We start from the raw sequence: 13,860 nt of genomic DNA on the forward strand, positions 1-13,860 counted from the left end.
TCAATAAACATACGTGTGCACGTGTCTTTATAGTAGAATGATTTATAATCCTTTGAATATATACCCAGTAATGGGACTGGTGGGTCAAATGGTGTTTCTGGTTCTAGATCCTTGAGCAATCGCCACACTGTCTTCCACAATGATTGAACTAATTTATACACCCACCAACAATGTAAAACATTCCACCTGCCAAATACTTGATAGAATTAATTGCTGGAGAGGGTATCTCCCTTCAATACTCTTAAAAGTAGACAACTGCTAATGACACATAACTATGTCAATGAAACACTCCACCTCCTCTCCAGCATCTTGTTGTTTCTCCACCTCCTCTCCAGCATCTTGTTGTTTCCTGACTTTTTAATGATTGCCATTCTAACTTGCGTTAAGATGGTATCTCATTGTGGTTTTGATTTGCATTTCTCTAATGATCAGTGATGATGAGCTTTTTTTTCATATGTTTGTTGGCTGCATAAATGTCTTCTTTTGAGAAGTGTCTGTTCATATCCTTTGCCCACTTTTTGATGGGTTTTTTTTCCTTGTAAATTTAAGTTCCTTGTAGGTTCTGGATATTAGCCCTTTGTCAGGTGGATAGATTGCAAAAATTTTCTCCCATTTTGTAGGTTGCCTGTTCACTCTGATAGTTTCTTTTGCTGTGCAGAAGCTCTTTAGTTTAATTAGATCGCATTGTCAATTTCGACTTTTGTTGCCATTGCTTTTGGTGTCTTAGTCATGAAGTCTTTGCCTATGCCTGTGTCCTGAATGGTGTTGTCTAGGTTTTCTTCTAGGGTTTTTATGGTTTTAGGTCTTACATTTAAGTCTTTAACCCATCTTGAGTTAATTTTTGTATAAGGTGTAAGGAAGGTGTCCAGTTTTAGTTTTCTGCATATGGCTAGCCAGTTTTCTCACCATTTATTAGATAGGGAATCCTTTCCCCATTGCTTGTGTCAGGTTTGTCAAAGATCAGATGGTTGTAGATGTCGTGTTATTTCTGAGGCCTCTGTTCTGTTCCATTTCTCTATATATCTATTCTGGTACCAGTTACCATGCTGTTTGTTACTGTAGCCTTGTGATATAGTTTGAAGTCAGGTAGCGTGATGCCTCCAGCTTTGTTCTTTTTGCTTAGGATTGTCTTGGCTATACGGGCTCTTTTTTGGTTCCACATAAAATTTAAAGTAGTTTTTTCTAATTCTGTGAAGAAAGGCATTGGTAGCTTGATGGGGATAGCATTGAATCTATAAATTAAATTGGGAAGTATGGCCATTTTCACAATATTGATTCTTTTTATCCATGAGCATGGAATGTTTGTGTCCTCTCTTATTTCCTTGAGCAGTGGTTTGTAGTTCTCCTTGAAGAGGTCCTTCACATAAAATGTGGCACATATACACCATGGAATACTATGCAGCCATAAAAAGGATAAGTTCATGTCCTTTGCAGGGACATGGATGAAGCTGGAAACCATAATTCTTGGCAAACTAACACAGGAACAGAAAACCAAACACTGCATGTTCTCTCTCCTAAGTGGGAGTTGAACAATGAGAACACATGGACACAGGGAGGGGAATATCATGCACCAGGGCCTGTTGAGGGATTGGGGGGTGTTAGGGGAGGGATAGCATTAGGAGAAATACCTAATGTAGGTGACAGGTTGATGGGTGCAGCAAACCACCATGGTACGTGTATTGCTATGTAACAAACCTGCACTTTCTGCACATGTATCCCAGGACTTAAAGTATAATAATAAAAAAAAAGTCCTTCCTTCTTATAGTCTTCTTTCCAATAAACCTGTAGATATAATCAAAATTTTCCTCTCATAACCAAATCCCTCTCTCAGGTCTATACTCATCTCCAGTTCCTGCCACTTCTGTCTTGCTATATTCCAAACCCTTCAAAAGAAAAATCACCATAGTTGGGCTCTTCACTTCCTCACCTTACATTCCAGATTGCCAATGTCTCTTATTGTGTACTTGTTTTCTATTTGACATCTTTTAATTTAACCTCTCAAAATCTACAATGTGTTAACTTACATAAACACAGATGTGATCATATACTTTTTTTTTTTTTGAAACAGAGTCTCTGTCACCAGGCTGGACTGCAATGGCATGATCTCAGCTCACTGCAACTTCAGCCTCCTGGGTTCAAGCGATTCTCCTGCCTCAGCCTCCCAAGTAGCTGGGATTACATTTGTCAGCCACTGCACCTGGCTGTGATCACATACTTTTAAAAGATTTTTCTTAGTGCAATTTTTTTTTCTTCCTCTTCCTCTTTTGGTTGGGCTCCCTTCTCCCTTTTTACCTTTGTTGCCCACCAAAGGCAAACAACATTAACTATCTAGTATGAATAATAATATATTTCTTCTGCAGCCACATAAATATCTCCACCTAAATATATAGATCCATTTCCTTTTTTCTTTCATTGTTTCCAGTTACATACTCTTTTCTGCAAAATTATACATACCTTCCTACATCTGGATTTTTCTCATGGATGCACAATGGTTCATGGGTGTAGATGTACCATGCTTCATTTATTGATAGACATTCAGTTTTGGATCCACTGTCTTTTCCTCTATGAAAAATCCTGATAGCAGCTTTGTTTATATTTGCCTAAACTTGGAGGCAACTGAAATGTCCTTCACTAGGTAGATAAACTGTTCTATTTAGATAATGGAATATTTATTATTGAGCAATTAAAAGAAATGAACTATCAAGCCATGAAAAGGGGTGGAGGAAACTTAAATGTTACTAAGTGAAAGAAGGCAATCTAAAAAGTCTGCACAATTGTATGATTCCAACTATATGACATTCTGGAAAAGGAAAAACCACAAAGACAGTAACAAGATCAGTGTTTGCCAGAGGTTGGAGGAAACAGAAATGATTCGGTGAAGAACAGAGAATGTTGAGAGCAATGAAACTATTCTGTACCACACTATCATGGCGGATACATGTTGCTATAAATTTTTGCAAACCCATAGAATGTGCAACACCAAGAGAAGCTTAATCTAAGCTAGACTCTGAGTGATAATGATGTGTCAGTGTAGGTTTATTGACTGTAACAAATGTACCGCCCTGGTGTGGGATATTGATAGTGAGGAAGGCTGTGTGTGTGGAGGGAAGGGGTTATATGGGAATCTATGTACTTTCTACTCAATTTTGCTGTGAACCTAAAACTGTTCTAAAAAATAGCCTATCAAAAACATCATTCAACAAACATTCTGGCAGTCTTACACAATGGAATTTTATGAAATAGATTTTATTGGACTGTGCAGTATGATCTCAATCAAATGGTAACAGGCAAATGGTCACTCAAAACCACTGTGCTATACATATTTAAAATAGCTGTGGAATATATCTGAATAAGAGCTTATGAAGAAGCTCAACTTATAAAACATATAAAATGAAGTTTAAGTCCTCTGGAGAGACAGGAGTCCCACTTGCTGGATATCTCCTCATTCTCTCCCTTTTATGTGGTCCCTTCCTCTTGGAGTTTCTGAGACAGTTAACTTTTGAGGAGTCAAAAGGTGTGTCTAATTCTTACTGTCATGAACATAAAGAAAAGGCCTCCATTTTTATACCTTGACAACTCAGCCCATCAGAGGTTCTTCGAAAGCCACTTCCACAACGGACCACACAGCGATAAGATCCAATCGTATTGTCACAGTCCTGACCAGCGTGGCAGGTATGCCTACCCAAAGCACACTCATCAATATCTGCAACAGAGGGAATCATTCAACTGAGGTGAGCTGAAGAACACCCAGCCCAAGAACCTGCGGTGAAATAGGGATACAAAAAGCAGTGAAGGACCCTTGAAACTAGAAAAGAACAAGAAGGACTAAAGTTTTTGGTTGAGTCACATCAGGTGGGCTAAATAGCTGACAAACTCACAGCAGCACAGTGTGATTAATATCTTCATAGACTGACAGATTAATCAGACCACTTATAAATTAGGTGGCTTTTAAGAAGTTACTTCTCCTTTCTGAGATCTTGAGTGAGATGCTCCAGGCATTCCTGCCTTGAGAGTGCCCCACATGCAGGCAGTGCATGAACAGTGTTCCCGCTTTCTTACTTTCTCAGCCCAATGGAAACCTTCTTTGTTTGTTGCCAAGGTGTGGGCAGAAGTAGTAGGAAAGAAGATAATGGGTCTATCATACTTTCTCTAGGTCAAAGAAATCCTTGACCCACTGCTTAAATGTGTGTATTAGATTTGTGAATACCTTGACAAGTTCTTCCATCTGCAGCTATGGTGAGGCCTTTAGGGCAGGAGCAGTAGTAAGTCCCCATGGCATTGTGGCAGGTATGGGAGCAGGGATTCCCTGCTGCACATTCATCCTCATCTTAAAGAAGAAACAAAAAGGCCCAAATCAGTATGTAAAATCCTTACTTTCTGGGAGTTATTAAAGCCAGTAAAAATAATTGCTTATAGAGGCCAAGAAGTTGAATCAAATATAATAGAAAATGCTTTAAGTGCCACAAAATGAATTCACTGAATAAAAATAATTTGAGGCATCTGAGTTATCCTTGATAGTGAATAGATGGTTAGATTATATCCTAAAACAACAACGATAATAGCTAAAATATATTTATCATCTACTGTGCTCTAAATGCCTTTTACCTGCTTTAACTCTTTCGTCACAGAATTCCTAGGAGATAAGTATTTTTATTACTATCCTCATTTTGCAGGACAAAACTGAGGAAAAAAGAAGTTACATAAATTGCTTAAGGTCATACAAGTCATTACTGGCAGGGCTGTGATTTGTGCCTGGGCAGTTGAAAGACCACCTCTTTATCACAAGACTATATTACATTGCCTACCAATGAAAGAAAAGCACTGTGTATGTAAATGTAAGCTCCTCAAGCCATTTATTTAGCAGTTATCTGTACCTCTCTTGTGCTGGTACTTTGGTGGGATAAAATTAGTTTAATCATTAGTCATAAGTCCACAATCCTGCCTGTCCTCTGATTAATTCTAGGGTTAGGTGACTTAATGTTGTGGCTCTCTCACACCCACGGCAATCAAGCCACCAGATAAAGTATAGTGTTGTCTGTCTGCTCACTCCACATCTATACTTAGTCACTATCTCTGACACAGTTGGCTGTGGCCAAATTCAGAGAACATGGGCTTTGGAATTAACTTAAATTCAAATGTAGCTCTGCCACTTGATGCTGAGTGGTTTTCCATAGTTTGACTTTTCTACATCTCAATTTCCTTAGCTGTCAAATGGGATGTTTACAGAACTGTTGTGAAGATTAAATACCTAGTGAAAGGGCAATAGATACCCATTAAATGCTATCCAATATTGACATTTTCATTAAAAGAAAACACTTTATTTATCTCTGTACTTACCAGCACAAAAAGGTCCAACTGAGTCTAAGGTAAACCCGGAGGGGCACTGATTACTGCGATCTCCTACCACAGAGAGGAAAGCAAAGTTAACTGGCTTATTGGAATAGTTGCCCCTGGCTTCTTTCCAGTACCATCTTCCCTGGGAAGATATGCCAAAGATGAAACACATGATGCAAAAATGCAATAGGTGAAAATAAGCAGGCATGGAAAACTTTTCCTGTTTCTAAACCAAGAAGTACATGAATCACAGTCCAGAGATTGTTGACAAGCTGCCACTGGAAACAGGTTTTGTGTGTAAGTTATTTACATCAATAAAAAAATTATGTGATAACTAAAAAGGGTCCAAGATAAATGTATATGCCAGGCATAACCATGGGCAAAGTCCTGTTCTTCCAGCCATTACTATCCGGTTTTACTCTAAAATGAGAAATGCTGTTTTCAAGCAACTTAAAATAATTTGTGCCCATGAAAAATAGAAACTCTGTGAAGAAGCTCCCTCCTTTTGTGGATCTCCCCCATTAGCACTATTGAGCATTTGGGTCAAAATCCCCCACATGTGACCAGTGTTTTCCTTTTCATCTAGTCAAAATAAGAGGAAACAGGCATATTGTGATGGAAAAAATTTAAGTTAGCCAGGCGTGGTGGCTCATGCCTGTAATCCCAGCACTTTGGGAGGCCGAGGCGGGCGGATCACAAGGTCAGGAGATTGAGACCATCCTGCCTAACATGGTGAAACCCTGTCTGTCTCTACTAAAAATACAAAAAATTAGCCGGGTGTGGTGGCAGGTGCCTGTAGTCCCAGCTACTCAGGAGACTGAGGCAGGAAAATGGTGTGAACCCGGGAGGCGGAGCTTGTAGTGAGCTGAGATTGCATCACTGCACTCCAGCCTGGGCGACAGAGCGAGACTCTGTCTCAAAAAAAAAAAAAAAAAAAAAAAAAAAGATTTAAGTTAGTTAGATGTCACAAACAAAAAAGCTAACAAGAGCAGGTTAGTTAAGAAACCTCTTTCCTGAAAGCATCCAAGTCTTCCTGCTCATGCAGGGGGGTGGTACTAGGATAGATGGGACAGAAACATCTAGGGCATATTGCTAAGTGATCATTGCACGGTTGCTGTGTGTGTGTCACTATTTAGTTTACACTTAGTTATTTGTTGATACATTCTTTAATCCAACCAGTTATGTTGTGTGGGACACTGCTGGGGACATAATTGTGGAAAAAATATGTCATGTAAACATAGTTATTATCTGATAGTAGTGTTAGGTTTTTGGTTATAAATAGGGGAGCTATCATCTAATAGGTGGAATTTGGGAAGTTTTTTGGGAGATACTTTGGTTGTCATAATAAGACTATTAAAATTCAGTGAGTGGGACAGGACTCGTGGCAGGTTTTACAATATTGCCATGTGTGAGACAGTCTTGCAAGATGATGATTTGTCCCTTGCCTTGCAAGACTTTCATGAAAGTAAGAAATCTATAATTATCTAAGCTTTGAATGTGTCTGCCGTATATTAAGCATTTTTCATGATTTAAATATATAGTGAATTTTCTAGGAATGCAATTTTCATATAAATTGGTGGCTGATTGGACTGTTACATTCAGAACATTACTAAGAGTTGCTTAATTGGGGGGAGGAGCCAAGATGGCCGAATAGGAACAGCTCCGGTCTACAGCTCCCAGCGTGAGCAAGGCAGAAGACGGATGATTTCCTCATTTCCATCTGAGGTACTGGATTCATCTCACTAGGGAGTGCCACACAGTGGGCGCGGGTCAGTGGGTGCGCGCACTGTGCGTGAGCCGAAGCAGGGTGAGGCATTGCCTCACTCGGGAAGCGCAAGAGGTCAGGGAGTTCCCATTCCTAGTCAAAGAAAGGGGTAACTGATGGCACCTGGAAAATCGGGTCACTCCCACCCAAATACTGTGCTTTTCTGACAGGCTTAAAAAACGGTGCACCAGGAGATTATATCCTGCACCTGGCTCAGAGGGTCCTACGCCCACTGAGTCTCACTGATTGCTAGCACAGCAGTCTGAGATCAAACTGCAAGGTGGCAGCGAGGCTGGGGGAGGGGCGCCTGCCATTGCCCAGGCTTGCTTAGGTAAACAAAGCAGCCTGGAAGCTCGAACTGGGTGGAGCCCACCACAGCTCAAGGAGGCCTGCCTGCCTCTGTAGGCGCCACCTCTGGGGGCAGGGCACAGACAAACAAAAAGACAGCAATAACCTCTGCAGACTTAAATGTCCCTGTCTGACAGCTTTGAAGAGAGCAGTGGTTCTCCCAGCACGCAGCTGGAGATCTAAGAATGGGCAGACTGCCTCCTCAAGTGGGCCCCTGACCCCTGACCCCTGAGCAGCCTAACTGGGAGGCAGCCCCCAGTAGGGGCAGACTGAGACCTCACAGGGCCGGGTACTCCTCTGAGACAAAACTTCCAGAGGAACGATCAGACAGCAGCATTCGTGGTTCACGAAAAACCCCTGTTCTGCAGACACCGCTTCTGATACCCAGGCAAACAGGGTCTGGAGTGGACCTCTAGCAAACTCCAACAGACCTGCAGCTGAGGGTCCTGTCTGTTAGAAGGAAAACTAACAAACAGAAAGGACACCCACACCAAAAACCCATCTGTACATCACCATCATCAAAGACCAAAAGTAGATAAAACCACAAAGATGGGGAAAAAACAGAGCAGAAAAACTGGAAACTCTAAAAAGCAGAGCACCTCTCCTCCTCCAAAGGATCGCAGTTCCTCACCAGCAATGGAACAAAGCTGGACAGAGAATGACTTTGATGAGTTGAGAGAAGAAGGCTTCAGACGATCAAACTACGAGCTACAGGAGGAAATTCAAACCAAAGGCAAAGAAGTTAAAACCTTTGAAAAAAATGTAGACGAATGTATAACTAGAATAACCAATACAGAGAAGTGCTTAAAGGAGCTGATGGAGCTGAAAGCCAAGGCTCGAGAACTATGTGAAGAATGCAGAAGCCTCAGGAGCCGATGTGATCAACTGGAAGAAAGGACATCAGCGATAGAAGATGAAATGAATGAAATGAAGCGAGAAGGGAAGTTTAGAGAAAAAAGAATAAAAAGAAACGAACAAAGCCTCCAAGAAATATGGGACTATGTGTAAAGACCAAATCTACATCTGATTGGTGTACCTGAAAGTGATGGGGAGAATGGAACCAAGTTGGAAAACACTCTGCAGGATATTATCCAGGAGAACTTCCCCAATCTAGCAAGGCAGGCCAATATTCAGATTCAGGAAATACAGAGAACGCCACAAAGATACTCCTTGAGAAGAGCAACTCCAAGACACATAATTGTCAGATTCACCAGTTGAAATGAAGGAAAAAATGTTAAGGGCAGCCAGAGAGAAAGGTTGGGTTACCCACAAAGGGAAGCCCATCAGACTAACAGCTGATCTCTTGGCAGAAACTCTACAAGCCAGAAGAGAGTGGGAGCCAATACTCAACATTCTTAAAGGAAAGAATTTTCAACCCAGAATTTCATATCCAGCCAAACTAAGCTTCATAAGTGAAGGAGAAATAAAACACTTTACAGACAAGCAAATGCTGAGAGATTTTGTCACCACCAGGCCTGCCCTAAAAGAGCTCCTGAAGGAAGCACTAAACATGGAAAGGAACAATTGGTACCAGCTGCTGCAAAATCATGCCAAAATGTAAAGACCATCAAGACTAGGAAGAAACTGCATCAACTAACGAGCAAAATAACCAGCTAACATCATAATGACGGGTTCAAATTCACACATAACAATATTAACTTTAAATGTAAATGGACTAAATGCTCCAATTAAAAGACACAGACTGGCAAATTGGATAAAGAGACAAGACCCATCAGTGTGTTGTATTCAGGAAACCCATCTCACGTGCAGAGACACACATAGGCTCAAAATAAAGGGATGTAGGAAGATCTACCAAGCAAATGGAAAACAAAAAAAGGCAGGGGTTGCAATCCTAGTCTCTGATAAAACAGACTTTAAACCAACAAAGATCAAAAGAGACAAAGAAGGCCATTACATAATGGTAAAGGGATCAATTCAACAAGAAGAGCTAACTATCCTAAATATATATGCACCCAATACAGGAGCACCCAGATTCATAAAGCAAGTCCTGAGTGACCTACAAAGAGACTTAGACTCCCACACATTAATAATGGGAGACTTTAACACCCCACTGTCAACATTAGACAGATCAACGAGACAGAAAGTCAACAAGGATATCCAGGAATTGAACTCAGCTCTGCACCAAGCGGACCTAATAGACATCTACAGAACTCTCCACCCCAAATCAACAGAATATACATTTTTTTCAGCACCACACCACACCTATTCCAAAATTGACCACATACTTGGAAGTAAAGATCTCCTCAGCAAATGTAAAAGAACAGAAATTATAACAAACTATCTCTCAGACCACAGTGCAATCAAACTAGAACTCAGGATTAAGAAACTCACTCAAAACTGCTTAACTACATGGAAACTGAACAACCTGCTCCTGAATGACTACTGGGTACATAACGAAATCAAGGCAGAAATAAAGATGTTCTTTGAAACCAACGAGAACAAAGACACAACATAACAGAATATCTGGGACACATACAAAGCAGTGTGTAGACGGAAATTTATAGCACTAAATGCCCACAAGAGAAAGCAGGAAAGATCCAAAATTGACACCCTAACATCACAATTAAAAGAACTAGAAAAGCAAGAGCAAACACATTCAAAAGCTAGCAGAAGGCAAGAAATAACTAAAATCAGAGCAGAACTGAAGGAAATAGAGACACAAAAAAAACCTTCAAAAAATTAATGAATCCAGGAGCTGGTTTTTTGAAAGGATCAACAAAATTGATAGACTGCTAGCAAGACTAATAAAGAAAGAGAGAAGAATCAAATAGATGCAATAAAAAATGATAAAGGGCATATCACCACCGATCCCACAGAAATACAAACTACCATCAGAGAATACTACAAACACCTCTATGCAAATAAACTAGAAAATCTAGAAGAAATGGATAAATTCCTGGACACATACACTCTCCCAAGACTAAACCAGGAAGAAGTTGAATCTCTGAATAGACCAATAACAGGATCTGAAATTGTGGCAATAATCAATAGCTTACCAACCAAAAAGAGTCCAGGACCAGATGGATTCACAGCTGAATTCTACCAGAGGTACAAGGAGGAACTGGTACCATTCCTTCTGAAACTATTCCAATCAATAGAAAAAGAGGGAATCCTCCCTAACTCATTTTATGAGGCCAGCATCATCCTGATACCAAAGCCAGGCAGAGACACAACCAAAAAAGAGCATTTTAGACCAATATCCTTGATGAACATTGATGCAAAAATCCTCAATAAAATACTGGCAAACCGAATCCAGCAAGCACATCAAAAAGCTTATCCACCATGATCAAGTGGGCTTCATCCCTGGGATGCAAGGCTGGTTCAATATACGCAAATCAATAAATGTAATCTAGCATATAAACAGAACCAAAGACAAAAACCACATGATTATCTCAATAGATGCAGAAAAGGCCTTTGACAAAATTCAAGAACCCTTCATGCTAAAAACTCTCAATAAGTTAGGTATTGATGGGACATATCTCAAAATAATAAGAGCTATCTATGACAAACCCACAGCCAATACCATACTGAATGGGCAAAAACTGGAAGCATTCCCTTTGAAAACTGGCGGAAGACAGAGATGCCCTCTCTCACCACTCCTGTTCAACATAGTGTTGGAAGTTCTGGCCAGGGCAATTAGGCAGGAGAAGGAAATAAAGGGTATTCAATTAGGAAAACAGGAAGTCAAATTGTCCCTGTTTGCAGATGACATGATTGTATATCTAGAAAACCCCATTGTCTCAGCCCAAAATCTCCTTAAGCTGATAAGCAACTTCAGTAAAGTCTCAGGATACAAAATTTAATGTACAAAAATCACAAGCACACCAATAACAGACAAACAGAGAGCCAAATCATGAGTGAACTCCCATTCACAATTACTTCAAAGAGAATAAAATACCTAGGAATCCAACTTACAAGGGATGTGAAGGACCTCTTCAAGGAGAACTACAAACCACTGCTCAATGAAATAAAAGAGGATACAAACAAATGGAAGAACATTCCATGCTCATGGGTAGGAAGAATCAATATCGTGAAAATGGCCATACTGTCCAAGGTAATTTATAGATTTGATGCCATCTCCATCAAGCTACCAATGATTTTCTTCACAGAATTGGAAAAAACTACTTTAAAGTTCATATGGAACCAAAAAAGAGCCCACATTGCCACCTCAATCCTAAGCCAAAAGAACAAAGCTGGAGGCATCAGGCTACCTGACTTCAAACTATACTACAAGGCTACAGTAACCAAAACAGCATGGTACTGGTACCAAAACAGAGATATAGATCAATGGAACAGAACAGAGCCCCCAGAAATAATGCCACATATCTACAACTATCTGATCTTTGACAAACCTCACAGAAACAAGCAATGGGGAAAGGACTCCCTATTTAATAAATGGTGCTGGGAAAACTGGCTAGCCATATGTAGAAAGCTGAAACTGGATCCCTTCCTTACACCTTATACAAAAATCAATTCAAGATGGATTGAAGACTTAAACGTTAGACCTAAAACCATAAAAACCCTAGAAGAAAACCTAGGCATTACCATTCAGGACATAGGCACAGGCAAGGACTTCATGTCTAAAACACCAAAAGCAATGGCAACAAAAGCCAAAATTGACAAATGGGATCTAATTAAGCTAAAGAGCTTCTGCACAGCAAAAGAAACTACCATGAGTGAACAGGCAACCTACAAAATGGGAGAAAATTTTTGCAACCTACTCATCTGACAATGGGCTAATATCCACAATCTACAATGAACTCAAACAAATTTACAAGAAAAAACAAACAACCCCATCAAAAAGTGGGTGAAGGACATGAACAGACACTTCTCAAAAGACATTTATGCAGCCAAAAAACACATGAAAAAATGCTCACCATCACTGGCCATCAAAGAAATGCAAATCAAAACCACAATGAGATATCATCTCACACCAGTTAGAATGGCAATCATGAAAAAGTCAGGAAACAACAGGTGCTGGAGAGGATGTGGAGAAATAGGAACACTTTTACACTGTTGCTGGGACTGTAAACTAGTTCAGCCATTGTGGAAGTCAGTGTGGCAATTCCTCAGGGATCTAGAACTAGAAATACCATTTGATCCAGCCATCCCATTACTGGGTATATACCCAAAGGACTATAAATGATGCTGCTATAAAGACACATGCACACGTATGTTCATTGCAGCACTATTCACAATAGCAAAGACTTGGAACCAACCCAAATGTCCAACTATGATAGACTGGATTAAGAAAATGTGGCACATATACACCATGGAATACTATGCAGCCATAAAAAATGATGAGTTCATGTCCTCTGTAGGGACATGGTTGAAATTGGAAATCATCATTCTCAGTAAACTATCGCAAGAACAAAAAACCAAACACCACATATTCTCACTCATAGGTGGGAATTGAACAATGAGAACACATGGACACAGGAAGGGGAACATCACACTCTGGGGACTGTTTTGGGGTGGGGGGGTTAGTGGGTGCAGCGCACCAGCATGTCACATGTATACATATGTAACTAACCTGCACATTGTGCACATGTACCCTAAACTTTAAAGTATAATAAAAAAAAAAAGAGTTGCTTAATGTTCCCAAAATAATCATACTAGGATTCAGTATATGTTTGAGTATACAACTACTTCTTTCTGTCCAAAGATTTTCATATTAAAATGTGTAATGTTATTATGAGTTATTTTCCTTTTATTGATTTTCATATTATAAAGTGTGTTACTTCGAATTATGTTACAATTTTTATTTCAAGATAGTAAAAGGCAATAAAAAATATTTGCTTATAATGTATGATAGTAATAGAAATCTTGAAAAGTATAAAATTCTGGTAGTCTTGTCAAATGGAACAAACTACTGCTGAGATTTTGATGTTTTTCCTTCCAGTCAATTTTATGAATACATACTTAGAAATTAAATTTAGGATATACAGACTGATAATTGCCAAGCTTGACTAATTATAAAAATCATTTGAAAATCCTATTAAAAATATAGGTTCCCTTGTTCCCATTTCTGCTAGAATTGCCAAGAAAGAGACCTGGGTATCTGTGTTTTTAATGGGTGTAAAGATTTTCTTATAATCACCCACAGGTGCGCAACCCACGTTTGGCTCATACAGTACTTTTCAGTTATTATTGTCATGAACATTCCCCTTTGTTACTTGTTTACAGTGATGCTGTCAACACCTAGAACAATGTTTAGTACACAGTAGGCACTCAACAAATATTTGTTAAATGAATAAATGAGCTAAATATTTCCTATTACAGTGATTAAGTTATTATTATATAGCTGTGCCATAACTTACATATTTATTTCCTACTTTGAGGATATTTAATATTTTTCTATTATAAATAACAGTGGATAAAACTTCCTAAGC

At 39.5% G+C, this 13,860-nt stretch overlaps 1 protein-coding gene across 3 annotated transcripts in view; it reads right to left on the minus strand.

Moving 5' to 3' along the window:
- HMCN1 (hemicentin 1) overlaps positions 1-13,860 on the minus strand; it is a 462,896-nt gene that overhangs the window by 20,204 nt on the left and 428,832 nt on the right. For all 3 annotated transcript variants that reach the window (XM_003815598.5, XM_063598296.1, XM_063598297.1), the window contains 3 exons: positions 5,338-5,400; positions 4,208-4,327; positions 3,569-3,703 (listed from right to left, as the gene is read on the minus strand). In XM_003815598.5, the coding sequence (XP_003815646.4) occupies positions 3,569-3,703; positions 4,208-4,327; positions 5,338-5,400 (318 nt within the window). The remainder of the gene's footprint in view (positions 1-3,568; positions 3,704-4,207; positions 4,328-5,337; positions 5,401-13,860) is intronic.

This window comes from Pan paniscus, chromosome 1 (genome assembly GCF_029289425.2).
Source record: "Pan paniscus chromosome 1, NHGRI_mPanPan1-v2.0_pri, whole genome shotgun sequence".
Classification (NCBI taxonomy): Eukaryota; Metazoa; Chordata; class Mammalia; order Primates; family Hominidae; genus Pan; species Pan paniscus.